This window comes from Lepisosteus oculatus, chromosome 10 (assembly GCF_040954835.1).
Source record: "Lepisosteus oculatus isolate fLepOcu1 chromosome 10, fLepOcu1.hap2, whole genome shotgun sequence".
NCBI classification, from domain to species: Eukaryota; Metazoa; Chordata; class Actinopteri; order Semionotiformes; family Lepisosteidae; genus Lepisosteus; species Lepisosteus oculatus.
In genome coordinates, this window is record NC_090705.1 from 42,166,532 (window position 1) to 42,182,224 (window position 15,693).

The 15,693-nt window shown below is 38.8% G+C and overlaps 1 protein-coding gene across 7 annotated transcripts in view; it reads right to left on the minus strand.

The window, feature by feature from the left end:
* Positions 1-15,693, minus strand: part of cpne4a (copine IVa) — a 101,361-nt gene that overhangs the window by 20,006 nt on the left and 65,662 nt on the right. For 6 of the 7 annotated variants that reach the window (XM_006635529.3, XM_069195240.1, XM_015357031.2 and 3 more), the window contains 3 exons: positions 5,538-5,636; positions 1,278-1,364; positions 444-503 (listed from right to left, as the gene is read on the minus strand). In XM_006635529.3, the coding sequence (XP_006635592.1) occupies positions 444-503; positions 1,278-1,364; positions 5,538-5,636 (246 nt within the window). The remainder of the gene's footprint in view (positions 1-443; positions 504-1,277; positions 1,365-5,537; positions 5,637-15,693) is intronic. The other variant, XM_069195241.1, reaches the window with a different exon arrangement.

Here is a 15,693-nt window from a genome sequence, read left to right on the forward strand (position 1 = left end):
TCTGAAGGAGAGAGAAAGTATCTGACCACTCTGTCAAAAAAACAGTTAATGAAATCAAAACCCACTAGATTACAGTTTTTGGTGCAGTTTAGCAGCATGAAAATGTTCATAGTCAAAACAAATTATGACAGCAAATGATATAAATGATAAGTATTTATATATAACCATCTTTGTGTAATGCAATTATTAACGAAACAAAACAGAACAGGTATCAAGGTGTATTCAGAATAAATTTTCTTAAATCTTTAAACCTAAATAATTGATTCAATATTTTATTCAACAGGTTTTCAATGAAATGTTGCTAGATAGGGTGCATATGAAATGGAAAGCTTTAATAATATATTATTTTACTTAAACATCTAAATTGCAGGCAACATGCTTTTATAAAAATGAATATATAACTTCTCACCAGACTGAGATTAAATACAGGACATCATACTCACTGTAAATTGGATCTGGCATCCACCCATAATGTAATCTAGGAATGAATGCATCTTGTGGATCTGCAAATAATGTATGATTTTTTTTTAAATTGTACTTTGAAGTTTAAGATTTACAGTATTTTGGTGAATTCTATACTCATCCCAACTGGACAGAAATCCATATGGAACCCACATTTCACATAAAAACAAGGCATGAACAAGAACATGCTAAAGAAAACTCGCAAACTGTTCTTTGCTTTTGCAGAGGAGACATTTGGCAAAACTGGTTCAAGTAAATTTATATTGTAAGTAAACATGGCCTAGAACTATTACACACAATAGCAGCTTCATTAAGATCAAGGACTGAGGTTCTCTTTCTGAAGAGACCACACAGCAGGGTGTATCAGTCATTCACTACTTCTGACTCATTTTGCATTGCTCTCTATTAAATAGCCAGCTGCTCATGCATGTTCCATATTGATTTTCAACATTTCCAACCAATTACTGAATCCTAGGTGGGAGGAGATTTGAAGCTCTCTAGAGGAGCTTGCCAAGTGTGCTTTCCAAAGACAAATCCAATTGGGAAGCAACTCAGAAAAGTGGACTCCTATGTTAAATTCACACTCCGCACACTTACAGTAGGATACATACTGTATTCTCAATAACATATCACATATGTCACATTTTTATTACTCGCCCACGTACAAATATTCATATAAAACGGTGAAATTAACCTTTTGTTTCCATTAGCCCTTTTATAAACCAGCATATTTTGTAACATTTCAGGTCACAGCCAGATTGATAAACCTAATATAAAGAATGAGAGGGGATTAATTAAACAGATACTGGTTTTACCTTGCACTGATTCAGAATCACAATTCCTGAATTCTTGTAATTCTTCTTCTTCACTTTGTATTTGGGATTTATACACTCCCACTGCATCTAATATAAATCATAAAAAATATAGGAATAAAGCTGTTATCATATTAGAATGTAAAAAAGACAGGTCCTTTTGTAGACTACTTGTGTGTCTATCATAGTACATTACTTCACTTAATTGACACCATAAAATTACATAACATAACAAATCCATCAATTTTTCTAATGAAAAATCCATTGGTAAGACCATCTTGTGAATGTGCATTAAGAGAGATGTTTCTACACAGCTAAATCTGATGCTGAAATTAACGAATTGTTGACATCCGGAAAAGGATGAGCACTCAGATGGTTTTATCTCATTCATGCTCCTCTCAATGTCTCTATCAGTTGTTTGTTTCACGTACCATTTAAAACGTCTTGGCTAAAGTTCTAAAATACACAATGTCTCCTCTCTTCTAAAACTGTATTCGAGATAAACTGCAGAAGTTGTGCTTTGTTTTAAGCCATCCATTCATTTTCTAACTGCTTTATCCAACACAGGGTTTCTGGGGAGTCAGAGCCTATCCTGGCAAGCAGCAGGCACAGGGTACACCCTGAACGGAGTGCCAATCCTTCACAGGGCATAACAGACACAGACACACACACCCACACCAGGGCCAGTTCTCCCAGAAGCCAATTAGCCCAGCAGCCTGTCTTTGGACTGTGGGAGGAAGCCGGAGCCCAAGACAAATTCATCTCTTTTCAAATGTATTGCTTAGGTTATTGTTATGCCATTTCAGGATCAGAACATAGTAAGGACAGGGTTGTTATCATTGTAACAACTTATCCTGTTACAAGGACAATGCAACTGTAGGACTCACAATGACCTGCTATACATTTGAAAGGATTATGACTGGTAAAAATCTGACAAAGGTCAACGTGGTCCAAAATCATGGTAAATGAAAAATCTTCCCTAATAATAAAAGTCTAATGCAATTACCCAGCTTTAAAGCCCTTTAAATGAAAAGTTCACACAAGGTACAAAACAGAGCACGGAGGTCTTACTGTCTCACACAATCTGTATTATCTAAGGGGTAAATGTGTTCATGGCACGTCATCTGTTTATGGGACTGGTACACTCATACTTTGTTTGCTGTATTTTTAACTGCACATTTGTCATTTCTGTCATCTAAACCAGAATTACACAGGAAGCCTGATGTAAAATACATGGCAGCCTTCTGCACTCGTAGAACTCCTGAACAGCTGGCTAGCAGGACAAACACAAACAGAGCTATGCACACAAAATTAGATGCACATTATTCATCACAGTCTAAGTCTTCCACTTGCCCCAAATGGTGTGATTGTCTCATTAGTGTTATATGGTTCATTGCTTAGAAAGCATTTTGTGACAGTTTGCTTCCTTCTCAAGCACTATTTCCTTTCCGTTATTTAATAATGGAAGACACTCTAGGGTATATTCACAACTCTTATCTTGTGTTAGAATCTACCTCTTTTGCAAGTGAGGTTCACATCTGAAATTCATTTATTTCCCTCATGAATAAAATATTCATGCTGAGTTTCTAGTTTCCAATAGGTATTTTTAAAGAGGAAAGTAATTCTTTGGGTTCCAATCAGCAAAGTCTTTGTGGGCAGCTTCTCACCATTTTCAATTTCTCTGGTCAGTTTCATTATGCATTTCTCATCTGCCTTAATCATCGAAGGCTATTGATGCCAGTAATGATGAGGTTTCACATACTGTACATTTCAAAATAGTGCAATTACTCACAAGCAGCTACTAAATTATTTCTTCATAATCCAAAAAGGAGTACGAGTTATCTCTTTCAGCTTTCCTGAAACATGGGAAATTTTGGCACCTTGAAAATATTTGTTACTTGTTCATCTTAGCATGCATTTGTGATTCTTAATGCAGGAACAAGCAACACGTCCCTGGTTAAAGCTGGATTTCTAAGAAAACCTGTGGACTTGTGATGTGAATTCGGTGATCTAATCTATCATTTAAAGGCTGACTTCACAGAAATATTTAAATAATTAAGCATGATTGTAAATCCCTCAGACAATTGGGACAGACATTTGCCATTTACAGCTGATAAAATGGACAGACTGGTGCCAATGGTCATTAAGCTGCTAGTTATGTGGTATGTTGGTTTTCAGATTTTATTTATTCCTTTCTTCTAACATCACAGGAAAGAGGAAACTAAAAAGTGACACTAAGGCGGCTGAGTTGATTTACATGCTCTCTGGTAAGCAAGAACAACTTCTATTATAGAGGCTGCTAAAGAAATATCCATCTCATCTGAGTCAATCAACAGCCAGTAGTGTAGTTAGATATCTTAATGCCCTTCATCTGAAAGCAATCAGAAATCTGAGATTTTCCCATTCCCTTCAACTCAGCTTCACAAGTCTACCCCTCCATTTTCTCCCCGCTTTATCCCGATCAGGGTCACAGGGGAGCAGGAGCCTATCCTGCCAAGCAGGGGGCGCAAGACGGGGTACACCCCAGATGTGATGCCAGGCCACCACAGGGCACACGCAGACACACACACACCAGGGCCAGTTCTCTCAGAAGCCAGTTAACCTACAGTCCCGTACTGAACGCCTGTGGACTGGGGGTGGAGAACGCACACACTCCAGGCAGACAGTACCACCGGTCTGGAATTGAACCCGGGTCCTCAGCGCTGTGAGACAGCAGTGCAGGCCACTGCACCACTGCGCTGCCCCGCGACACACATCCGTTTCTGCTTTTTAACACGTGCACTTGGTAAACGTGTTTAAATAGTCCGCAGACATTTTCTTCCAAGACAAACAATAATGTCTAAATCCTAATTAACACCCAACCATTTGCAATAATCACTCAACCCAATATAAAGTTGTGGTGAGTCCAGCCCAGTAGGAAATGGTCTCAAGGCAAGATACACCCTGGACAGGATCACTGACCTTTTTTTTTTAACTTATTGACGTAGAAATCACAATTACATTTACACACGCACATTTAGAAAAGACCACACTATCATTTTCCCCCCCTTTTGTATCATGTTTATGCAGGGTGTGAAGCCTTGAGATGCACTAACCACAAAAAAGATGCTTGACAACACAAAAGAAAACAAATTAAATTAAATAATTTTAAACGGCACAACGACAGTGAAGAGATTGCCTCTGTGCTCCTAAGATATGGACACATAATCTACATATATATTTTCTCATCTCTTCACAACACAGCCTACACCTAATAATGCCAAGAAGTTTACAAGATATCTGAGAGAATCTGTCCAATTTACGCTCTGTATCTACACCTTATGTGTGATGGATAAGGAGAGTGCCCAGCCACAGAGTCAGATGTAGAGGGGCCTCTTCATTTCACTCCCCTGTCTGCACATTTCAGTGAAGCTGTAACACTGGGAGGAAGAACATTAAATAAAAGACCCTGCCTTCACATCCGTACAAACACATTCGTAAAACGGATGTATTGGCTTATTATTTCATCCCTTGTATAACAGGTAAATCCAACACTCTACCGTCTCCGGTAGCAGCCTTACAAGGCTGTGAATAATGTGGGGAAAAGGGTTGAGGCTGAAGGGATGTGAGTGCAGATGAGTGCAGCTCTCAGAATGAAGCGCTGACTGACTGACCCTTTGCTCACTGTGCCTGTCAGGGCACTTCACGGGATAAAAAAAGAATAGACAGCACTTAAAGTGACCCCTCTCTCTGTGTTTTCTCTTCGTCATGCAGTTAATTTAAAATCAATTGAATTAGCAATGCGGCTGAAAACGACATGCACATTAGAGACTGAAGGATCAGCAGTAATCAGACGGACTAAACTCATAAAGAAGTTTCACGTGTGATGTGAATTTATAAATTATAGGATGGTTGTGTAGCATCATTCTTACTCAACATGGTTTAATCTGTTCCATAAAATAAAAAAAAATCAGACATGATATTCTGGGGCATCTTTTCAAAAATGCAATTTTAAACTTCTGTACTTCAATAAGGATGTTAATTGATGTTGCAGTGGTATTCTGGCACTGTCTAATCTATCTGAACACAGTAGATTTTCTTAGGCCAGCTGTAAATGAAACACTAAAAGTGAAAATACTACTGTGTTTTACGAAGTGGAAATAAACAGATAATAAACAATAATAAAGTGAAAACACTGCTGTGGTCATTTGAATATGAAACCTTTATAGCAAAAGAAGGGAGTTTTCACCAGGGACTGGCGCAGAGAGGCGAAGACCACACTACCTGTCTGCCATCCATGGCCCCTCGCATTTCCTTGAAGGTGGTGTGATATTCTCCTATGAAGTCGTGCTTCCCGTTCGAATCCCAGTCCCAGACAATGCACTGCAGAAGAGGAGCAGATAGGTTACCAATGTGCCATCCGGCTCCTCTGAAGGCTGCTATCTAACTGACCCAAATCTCTGAAGCACCCATTTCTGTAGGGACCCAAGGCACTGATTTCCGCATCGAGGCACCCGAGACTCTCTGGGGAAGAGGTGCCTTCTGCTACCAGCATCACCTTGGCATTTCCACAAGGCTTTCATCGGCGAACATAATTAATCTCCATCTTTTAATCAAGCGCCCTGAAGATGATGAAGTTCCCTCATAATCTCCTCTCTTCTAAAGAGATTCAGTAATTTAACAAATTGAATGTACGGTATTACTTCTAAAACTGGGCACCAGACCATGCTACTGATTTTAAATAAATACTAGAGCAGGTTTCCAGAAGTCAGATTCAAATGAAACATGAATAAAGTGAGAACATACGATTGTGCTAATTAAAATGTTAGGATTTTTAATGTAATATTAATACAATTTGCCAGAAGTGATATTTAGGTTCGGTATTACAGCCAAGATAAAAAGGATCACACGTCTGAATTGCTCTAAGTAAATTCTGTCTCAGTTAGCAGATATCGTTCTTTTTTAATTTAAAATTATTTTTTACCAAAACTTTGTGTTCAATAAACAGCTTCTTTTGTTTCAAGTGTATTGCCAGCTTTTGGAATGCAAAGATAGATTCACTAAATGTTACACAAATTTCATGAGATTCTACACCACATTTTCAAATTTTGTACACTGTGAAAAAAAACAATTAGGGTAAATACAAGTGGAGGGATACAGCATGGAGTCACGTATGGAGATTGCGTATGAGAGCTGTAGAATACAGAATGAACAGCACAAGATTGTTATTTATTCCTTGTCAGTTCTTCAAAAGCCTAATATTTGGCTGATGCCACTTTTTAATCCTACACTTATGAATACTGTTGTTCAGTATTGATGCCATTGTGCACTGATTAAGATTTTGTTTTCTGACAGCGAGATATTCTGCAATTTTTGGAGCATCATGAAAGGCAAATTCCTCGTTTCTTTGCATCTGCACCAAGGGACTATAAAATGCCAGTTTGAAGGAGACTCTTGATTCTAGAGAAGATTCTGCATATCTAGCTGCATTGCTTTTTAAGAGCAAGCTGATTAGACAGGAAAAAAACAGGATGTTAACTTAAAAAAATGGATGTATAGCATCTTCCAGGCTCCCCATGACCCTAAATATCCCAAACATGATATATCTAGTTCAGCTCAAAGACCTTTATTGTAACCTTAATAATTGCTTTCCCAAGACACCATCTTCCCCAATGCTAGACCACAGTGCATAAGCTTTTAGAAGCCATTACATGCATTATTTATAATGCCAATGCAATTTGCTTCACGTCTAAAAAGTAAGAAACAATTTATGATGCATTTTAAAATGTATAAAGATGTGAAATGAAGTACAACGGTGTTAAATATACATATATCCCAAATGTCCGTTTTTCTGAAGTGCACCACACAAACCTTCAAAAACAATGGTCAATTTCGGTATTATTTAAGACAATTCATTTGAATGTAGATTACCTTTTGTTGACATTTTAACTTCCATTGCAAGTCTGGAATTGTTTCTGGTAGTAACACTTCACAATAAGTGTTTATTCATGATTAATTCATGAGCATTAGAGTAAGTGATACAAACAGATCATGAATACATTTGGACTTTAGTGTGTGCTTCATATTAACTCCACTGGAAATCTTTCTTTTAATTTACTGTATATGTAATTATTTAAATATGCATATACATATAATACCATTTAAGCTTATATAAGCATGTTTCCATTAGTATTTTTTTCTTTCACTTGTATTTTATTGTATTATTGGTTCAATTAACGACTTGACCAGCATTCACAGCTTCTACTGCTAGGAGGGTTTGTGAATTCTTTGAGGACAACAAAAATTATTTAGCCAATTCAGTGTACAATTCATATTGCGGAGGACAATTTACAGTCTTTAGTGTTTATAAACCCTGGCATACAGCACTGCAAGCCTCTTCATAATGACTTGCAAATAAGGAGCCTTTCTGTATAACAATCAGCCACTAATGCTGATCCGGTATCTTTGGGGACAGGAACAACAGCTGCAGATGAAAAAGCAAAGTATACTGTGCCAGTAAGAGCAAGACAATTAAAAACCACCATAAAGTGTACTAACACACTCTAGGACAACTGCCCATGTGCAGTTTCACTTCGCATACTCAGGCACAACATGAAAGTGCACCTTCTGATACATCTTTTACAATATGACAATTAACACCACATAGACAATTTATGGCGAGGCCCTGGTGTTGTTGCTTAAGGTTATCGTTTAACAAGGCTTTGTTTTTTCATTTGCACCCAGTTGTACAGTATGCATATTATGTTTTCTGGGACAAGCCTTTTGGATTTATAGCACTGAAAACGTTGAAAGCAAAAGTAAATGTGTATGAATTGATGAAAAGCACATAACATGTAACAGCCTGCAGTCTCATATTTAAAAATTAAACGTATTGCAGAAAATCTATGTTTTGACCTTGTACACTATGACTGGCTGCCATGCAAGCAATTGGAAAGTGAGGTACTGGTGGCAGCACTGTACACTGATAAGTGTGCTGGGACTCCTGAGTAGAGAATATCACAGCCTAGATGTGAGGAGTCCATCCAGTCATCCACTTTCTCACGGCTTCTTTCAGCTCAGGGTCACGAGGGAGCTGGAACCTATCTGGCAAGCAGCGGGCACAAGGCAGGGTACAGGCGCTACTAGAAACAACCTACTAGAACAGGGCTTTTCTTCTCAGTTAGCATCAGCAGCTAGAGGAGCAGAGAGGGGCTCTAGCTGATCAGGCTATATAATCAAACACACAGCCTGGAACGATGACCCCAGCTTATTGCAGACAGAGAACCAGCAGAGTCTGCCTGCAGTAGCAGAGCCCCCGAACCCAAGCCCTTGCGATTCGGGAGCAGGAGGTCAGGTGTCTGCTACTCCAACAGCACAGCAGGAAGACGGCGGGACCTGACCTGGTGTCCGCAGTGACTCTCAAGTGCTGCTCTGACCTGCTCACCCCTGTTTCTGCTGACATGTTTAATAGGTCTCTTGAGAGCAGTGAAATGCTACTATTATGTTTTAAATTGGCAGTGAGTATTCCGGCGCCTGCAAAATCTAAGGCGCCTATCATCTCTGAATGATGGCAGGCCCGGGGCCCTAACCCAAGTTATCATGAAGGTTTCTGAGCGACTGGTTTGCAACCAGCTCTCCAGTGGTGAGCTGAACTCTTACCAGTGCAGTTACAGGGCTCACAGGTCCATAGAGGATGCAGGTTTTTCTTTACTTGAGGCCCCTGCCACCTATGCATAGGTCCTGTTTTTCAACAACAGATCAGCATTTAATACGATTGTGCCTCTAAAGCTGTCGGATAAACATGAGGCGCTGGGCGTTAGCCAGTCCCTGTGCTGTTGGATCTTAGATTTTCTATCTGACAGGAAGCAGGTGGTTAAGATGGGTAACAAGCTTTCTAAAACTATGACTCTGAATACTGGTGCCCCCCCCCGAAGGCTGTTTCCCGTCACTGGGACAGGTGACTTCACTCGTTACACATGAACGATTATGTCTCTTTTGGATTCTGTTAAAAATAATACTGGCAGATGACACAACATTAGTGGGCTTGATCACTACCACAGATGAAACAGCAGACTGAAGTGCGGTCACTATCCTCCAGGTGGCGTAATGAGAATCATTTGGAGCTCAACACTGGTAAGACCAAAGAGCTGGTGTAGGGGTTTAGGCGATTTACCACCTCTGGAAAGACTGTCCTGGCTCGACTGTCCAGAGTGCTGGAAGGAATCGTGCGCACAGCGTCCAGGAGCAGCAGACACGACAAACAGAAAGCGAAGAAGGTGTCCACTGACCCTTCCACACCGCCTGCCTTTGGGGGGTAGGTTTCAAAGCATCACCTGTAGCCCTGCTTGGTTCCGGAACTTCCGGCCTTGCTGTCTGCAGCGTCAGGATGCCCATCACAATGTACAGTGTCGTCACATGACCGCACTCCATTTATACACGAGATGGCCTTCTATTGATGCCCAGTTCTTCCATAAATATAAAGAAATGGATTACAAAAACTTCCATCCCACTTAAGTATAAACATAACCCAATGATAAAGCATTTTTTTCCCCTCTTATTCATCTTTAAGTGACCCCAGAAGCCTTGACAAATGAAATCATACAGTAGTTGGATAACACTCGTGCTATCATTTCTGAAAGGTAGAATGATTAGCATGATAAATCTAAGTAGAAAAAGTAATGGAATTTCAGCAGCATATCCTCCAGCAACCCATATTAGACCTACAAGAAGGACCTTTATTATAACCTTAATAATTTGTTTTCCCAGAATGCCAGATTTCTCCTGCTACACCACTCTGCATATGATCTCAGAATCAATTAAATACATTATTTATACTTTTCTTTCTGTCTGAAGGGCAAGGAACAGTTTACGATGTATTTCAACATTAATAATATTTATTTCACAGTTTCAAAAAATGTGAAGTGAGGTACAATTGTAGGATTATTTAGGGTCATAAATCAAGACAGTGTTTCTGTCACATCTATAGAAAAACTGATCTGTGGCTTTTCAGTCTTCTGTGGAAATGTCATTTATCTTACTTTCAAAGGATCTTCCAGAGACAGTTGTGGTCCTCAAATTAGTATTTTTTCTGTAACATCTATTCCATTTATCCTTTTAATGTAATATCACCTGTTATTACTGTATGTATAAAAGGATAAAGCACCTTTCCTAATTAGTTAACATGAGTTTCCACAGGACTTAATATATTCGTGCAGTGGATTAAGGGCTGTTCATTTAGAGACGTTTTTGACAAGACACGAAGCGTTATGGTGCCTGGTCCTGCCTGAGACATGAATGCATGTCAGTCAAAAGGAACGAGTGCAGCCGTACTGCAGATTATCAAGCAAAAATTAGAACATATTGGATTTTATCTTGGCTTGGAAAATTATGCAGTAATAGCGACTTGCCAGCAAAGGGGCTGGAGAATAAATTTAAGAAGAAGCTTTTCTAAAGAAAAATCCCTTGCTACTGCTCATAGAAATATTCACAAAAATTATCTTGGCAAAAACAAAACAAAACCAAAAAGGACTACATACGTTCCTATATAATATCTAACATATACTTTACGAATACTGTAAATATAATGCCTGTTGATATATGCTTCTTTACAAATGTTAGGAGATTCTCAACAACCTTCTTGATAATAATACATCGACTTAACAGATAAGTTGTCTTGTGTTCTTTCAGTAGCTACTGTACATTCAATACATTTAACATAGTTCTTACATAATAGGAAGTTTCAGTTATCAGACTATTAAATATCTCTATCAAAGTATTAAATAGAAAAAAGTAAATATATTTCTTTTATTAAGGCAACGACTCTGTCCTGCATAGTGCTTTTCTTAGTAAGATATTTAGACCAGAATACAGTTTGAAATAGACCTTGTGTAAGAGCCAAAAATGTGTCAAAGTTTTTCAGTTTTTTGTAAATAAAGGTATTGTCAGCTGATGTATCGTTTTAAAGGTCTTGTGGTTAAGGTTTTTAATTGTTTACATTGGTTGTGTGAGATACAGGCCGGCTGCCAGGGTATCATAAGTAACACAAGCCACGGAGGGGAATTGTTGAAACAACGAAAACAGAACAGAAAGCGAACTGCTCATCCTTCAGTATTTCAGTGTAGTATTTGAAAATGATGTTCTATGTATATTTAGAGGAGCACAGCTGTCAACTATGTGTTCAGGCTGTTGCTGATAATCAAATTTGAAATGAAATAAAGATAAAAATGTGAAAAAACAGACCTCTTTTTAGCTGACTTTTCTTTGCTTCATATACAGGACCAAATTAAATACCAAATGGTGTAATTCGGTTATTGACCTCCTAGACGTTTTCAGGGGAAGCCAATCGCCCGTCCCTTGTCCTTGTGGGATCCTTTTTACATGTTCTGGGAATATTCCTTGCTCTCTCCCCGAGCACGGTGTGCCAAAGGTGAAGTGGAGGAGCAGTGGGGGCTGAGAACACTGCACCTGGGGCTGGCAGACACGTCCTCTCGTTGTCTCGTTCTGCTTACACCTCCACTGGGGGAACCCTGGAGGGGCACCATCAAATCACACCTTGTTTGACAGTGGTAGATCGAAAACCAATAAAGGGGGTTCCAGTTCGGATTATAACTAATTCCCAGTCTTGGGAACGGACGTCAGTAACCGCTCACCATGAGTGAAAGACCGAGAGGATGCAGTCTAATCGTGAGGAAGTATAGCTACTGTTACAGTGATTTTCCCTGGCGAGGAAGAATCACGCTTTTCTGACTTGACTGCTGTCTTACAGATGGAGACCGACTGTTAAGACCTTAGGAAAGAAAGGACACCCAAATAAGGATGCAGAACCAAACTACACTAACATATTAGATACATTTTTATATAATTTCAGTCGGATTTCACTTCAGTTTGAAAGGTGCCTTGTGTGTAGCTCTGTCTTACACAAGATCAGATAAATAGGTTTCAGTCCTGGGCATTTGCAGCAATTAACAGCATTCCATCCACAGCTCCCAGGCTGAATCTCAGTACTAATGTGACTCCGGGGAATGACATTTCTGCTGAAGCTCTGTTGGGGTTTAGGGCTGCCTTTGTAGGCTGCACCATTTCATCTGTTTCCAGCAGAATGTGCTGGCCAGCCCATTGAAGTCCGGCCAAGATGCGTCTGGGAGCAATATGTGGTTCCTGAACAAGTTAAAGTCCATGGATTTCTCTTTGGCACTGGCGCCTGACGACAGCGCTGGCTGGCACTAATCCTGCGAGGTCTAGGGAGGGTTTTTTAAGCTGTGCTGAGCACACTGGAATTCAATTTGCAAACACATCGTTCCAATGCAACACACCAGGGCAGGTGTCATAACTCTAAGTAATTTCTTTGGCATGTGGACTTGGCAGAGATCATAAACAGTTTCTCTTTGCATACTGACAATTGCAATAGGTACAGCCTTGGACGTCACTGCTCACAACTTTCAACAAACATGACATTCCCAACAAAAAAGCTACGTTTTGAACTCTTTTCCTGTTTTCTCCTTTGATTAATCTCAATAGGTAATCTCAAGGCTGCACCCAACAATGTTGAAGTGTTCAACACGCACTCCACACATATAACCAATTGATCTGTGATTTGTGAAGATGCTGTTTTTGAGCAATTCACAGATTTTCCCAACTGTACAGAACAGAGGAAAATACCATCTTAAGGTAATGATAAACAGTATTCTATAAATTCATGTTATTCTTAAGGTTTTAAATTAGAGAACGTAATCTTTATGATTTTTCTACTATTCTGAAATAGGCATCTTGTATCATTGTAGTAGATGCTTTTTTATAAATTACAAAAAAAATCTGTTGAAAGTCATAACAAATGCAGGAAACATGCAAAGTCCCACATATTTTATTATTCCAGAGAACAGACAAAATTTGTACAAATTTGTATTCTCATGAACAGCTTCCTAAAATGCTGTGATACAGCCACTGTGAGACTCAGCGTTCAATCATAATTATTCTTTGTTAGCATAAACAGCTTGTGTCCACTGCTATGAGTCCTGATGTTTTAGCACATAAAGTGTTAACACTCAGCATGAAATGTAAACCACAGAAGAAGAAAAGCACTAATGTGTCAGTCTTGTTTCTCTCTGCTCACTGCATGCATCAGACACCTTAGGACCCTGACTTGTCATTAAAGTGAACTTAGAAATAGTGTGATTAGCTTCACCCAAAAAATGTTTATAATTTGCTAAACCAAACTTCTAAAAGCTACTGGATTCTGCAGAGTCAGTTCCCAAGGGGTACTGCAATTGTGATAAACCAGAAGCAGAAGGTAACATTCAGTCTCAACAGATAAGTACAATACAGCACTTGCGAGCTCTGTTATCTTAAACAGCAAGCAGAGCAATTAAGTTTCCAAGCAGAAATGCTTAAATTTCAAAAGGACTGTACAGCACATGTTATGCACTAAGGGATCAAGAAAGATCTTTATTGATAAATTGCTTGGTTTTTTTAATAAATGGTAACATTAAAAATTTGAAGTTTAATTGATACACGTTGTCAAGAATTAATAACTTCCACTGTAAACACAGTGTCAGTGAACATGAAAATATAACACATTGCATTTAAATATTCAGGATTTCATAAAGTTAAATATCCATTGCAATGTTTTAATCATGCAGGACAGATGATTTTAGATTAAGTGCACATCACAATATAAGATTAAATAATGTGTCTTAGTCATGACCTTAATCCTGTCACTTATCTCTTCCTGGGAACTGACAGCTATTTTCTGCTAGTTCTTTTTCCAGACATTTCTGTCAGGAGGCTGCATGTTTAAGTTACATTTTGTATGGACTAAACATAACTGAACTTATTTATCTACAGTAAAACATCATAGACATCTAAGTTAATTTAGATTTTATCTCCCAACCGCGTAAACATCCTACAAAATAGCTGGTTCAGGAGGTGATTTAGCAACAGACACAATAAAACAGCTACTTGGAATGTTCCTAATGTTATTTTTATTCATCAACTATTTTAAGGATTAATATTATAAATATTATTGATCAAATGTATATATTGAATTACAAAATGTATCAATCAATGCAGCTTGGTTTGCTTCTTGGACTTACTTTCACAATGCTTAGGACACCTCTAAACTCTAAATCAATAAACAGCTTAAGGTTGGTCAGCTGCAACAAAGATATTATGTTACAACATGCTAATTAATGAATGATGTTGAATTACACCAATTATGAAGGTATGCTCTGCTTTCTTAACAGTGGTGGCTTTCTAGTGAAGTTACATGAGTCACCCACTTACTTACTGTACCTTATATATTGTATTTACAATACAGAAAATCTTTCTTAAGCCTTCAACACACTTTCAAAAGCTCCTACTGCAGGAGGGGATCATAGTAAATGACGTGACCGCTGATACGTTTAGCATGTGCTCAATATGTATGCAAAGGCATGAATTGAAGACAAAAATACATTGACATACATGAATAATGCAATATGAAAACAAATAATGATGGGTAAGAATATTAAAAATAACATGAAACAAACTGTTCTCTTGTTGTTTTATTATTGAGTTCTCTGATGTTCTTATCCAAATGAGCTTACAGATTTAAAGGTACTTGTCTTTGAACGTTGTCTACAGCTGGGTTTGCGGAGTCACTGCGTTTAAGAAAAGAGCAGTGTCCCCAGCTGGATTTAAGACCGTGTCCTCTATGGCCAGGAGCCCACAGCCCTAATCACGCCTGCACACCGCCGCCTCCGGGCAGAAGGCACAATCTTTATTCTTCACACATTCTACGCTGATGAGATGAATATTTCATGAAAGAGTACTGATTTTGCAGATATGAAGACTTTAGTTGATATGAAGTACTTAAGTTGCAACCGATATTCGATTCTAAATAAAGGCTGTTTTATTTAAAAAAAGAAAAATGAGAATACTTCCAAAACTGTCTCTGTAACAACCCACAGATTAACACAAATTGGTCTTTTTCCTTCTCAGCTGATGTCCTGATGTGGTTCGGCCACGTGTTGCTGAATCTGTCTTACCAGATCACTGCAACGCACAAGGACTGTCTGCTAAGTGAGAGTGTTGAGGCCGACTCCTCTTTTTCCCTGATGAGCTGTAATGGAATTACCCAGAGGTTTTATGTAAGGTACCCTCCCTCTCTCACTTATCCCATCACATGACAGGAATCTACTGCATAATAGCTGGAAATGAAATTACTTCTATACTAGAGACCTCCCAAATATGGCCTTAACAATTTTACCAGATGACACCTGAATTCCCCGGCTGAGCAGGGCCCAGGAGGTCCTTGAGTACGAGTGTTACTCTAGTGGCATGCCGAAATGCACCTGAACCCCACACACTTTTTTTTATTGCAGCAGAAGCCATGATTTGAGCATTCCACGCATCTTCAATTTTGTACCACTTATCACCAAGGGAAAGCTCTTGGAACAGATAAATA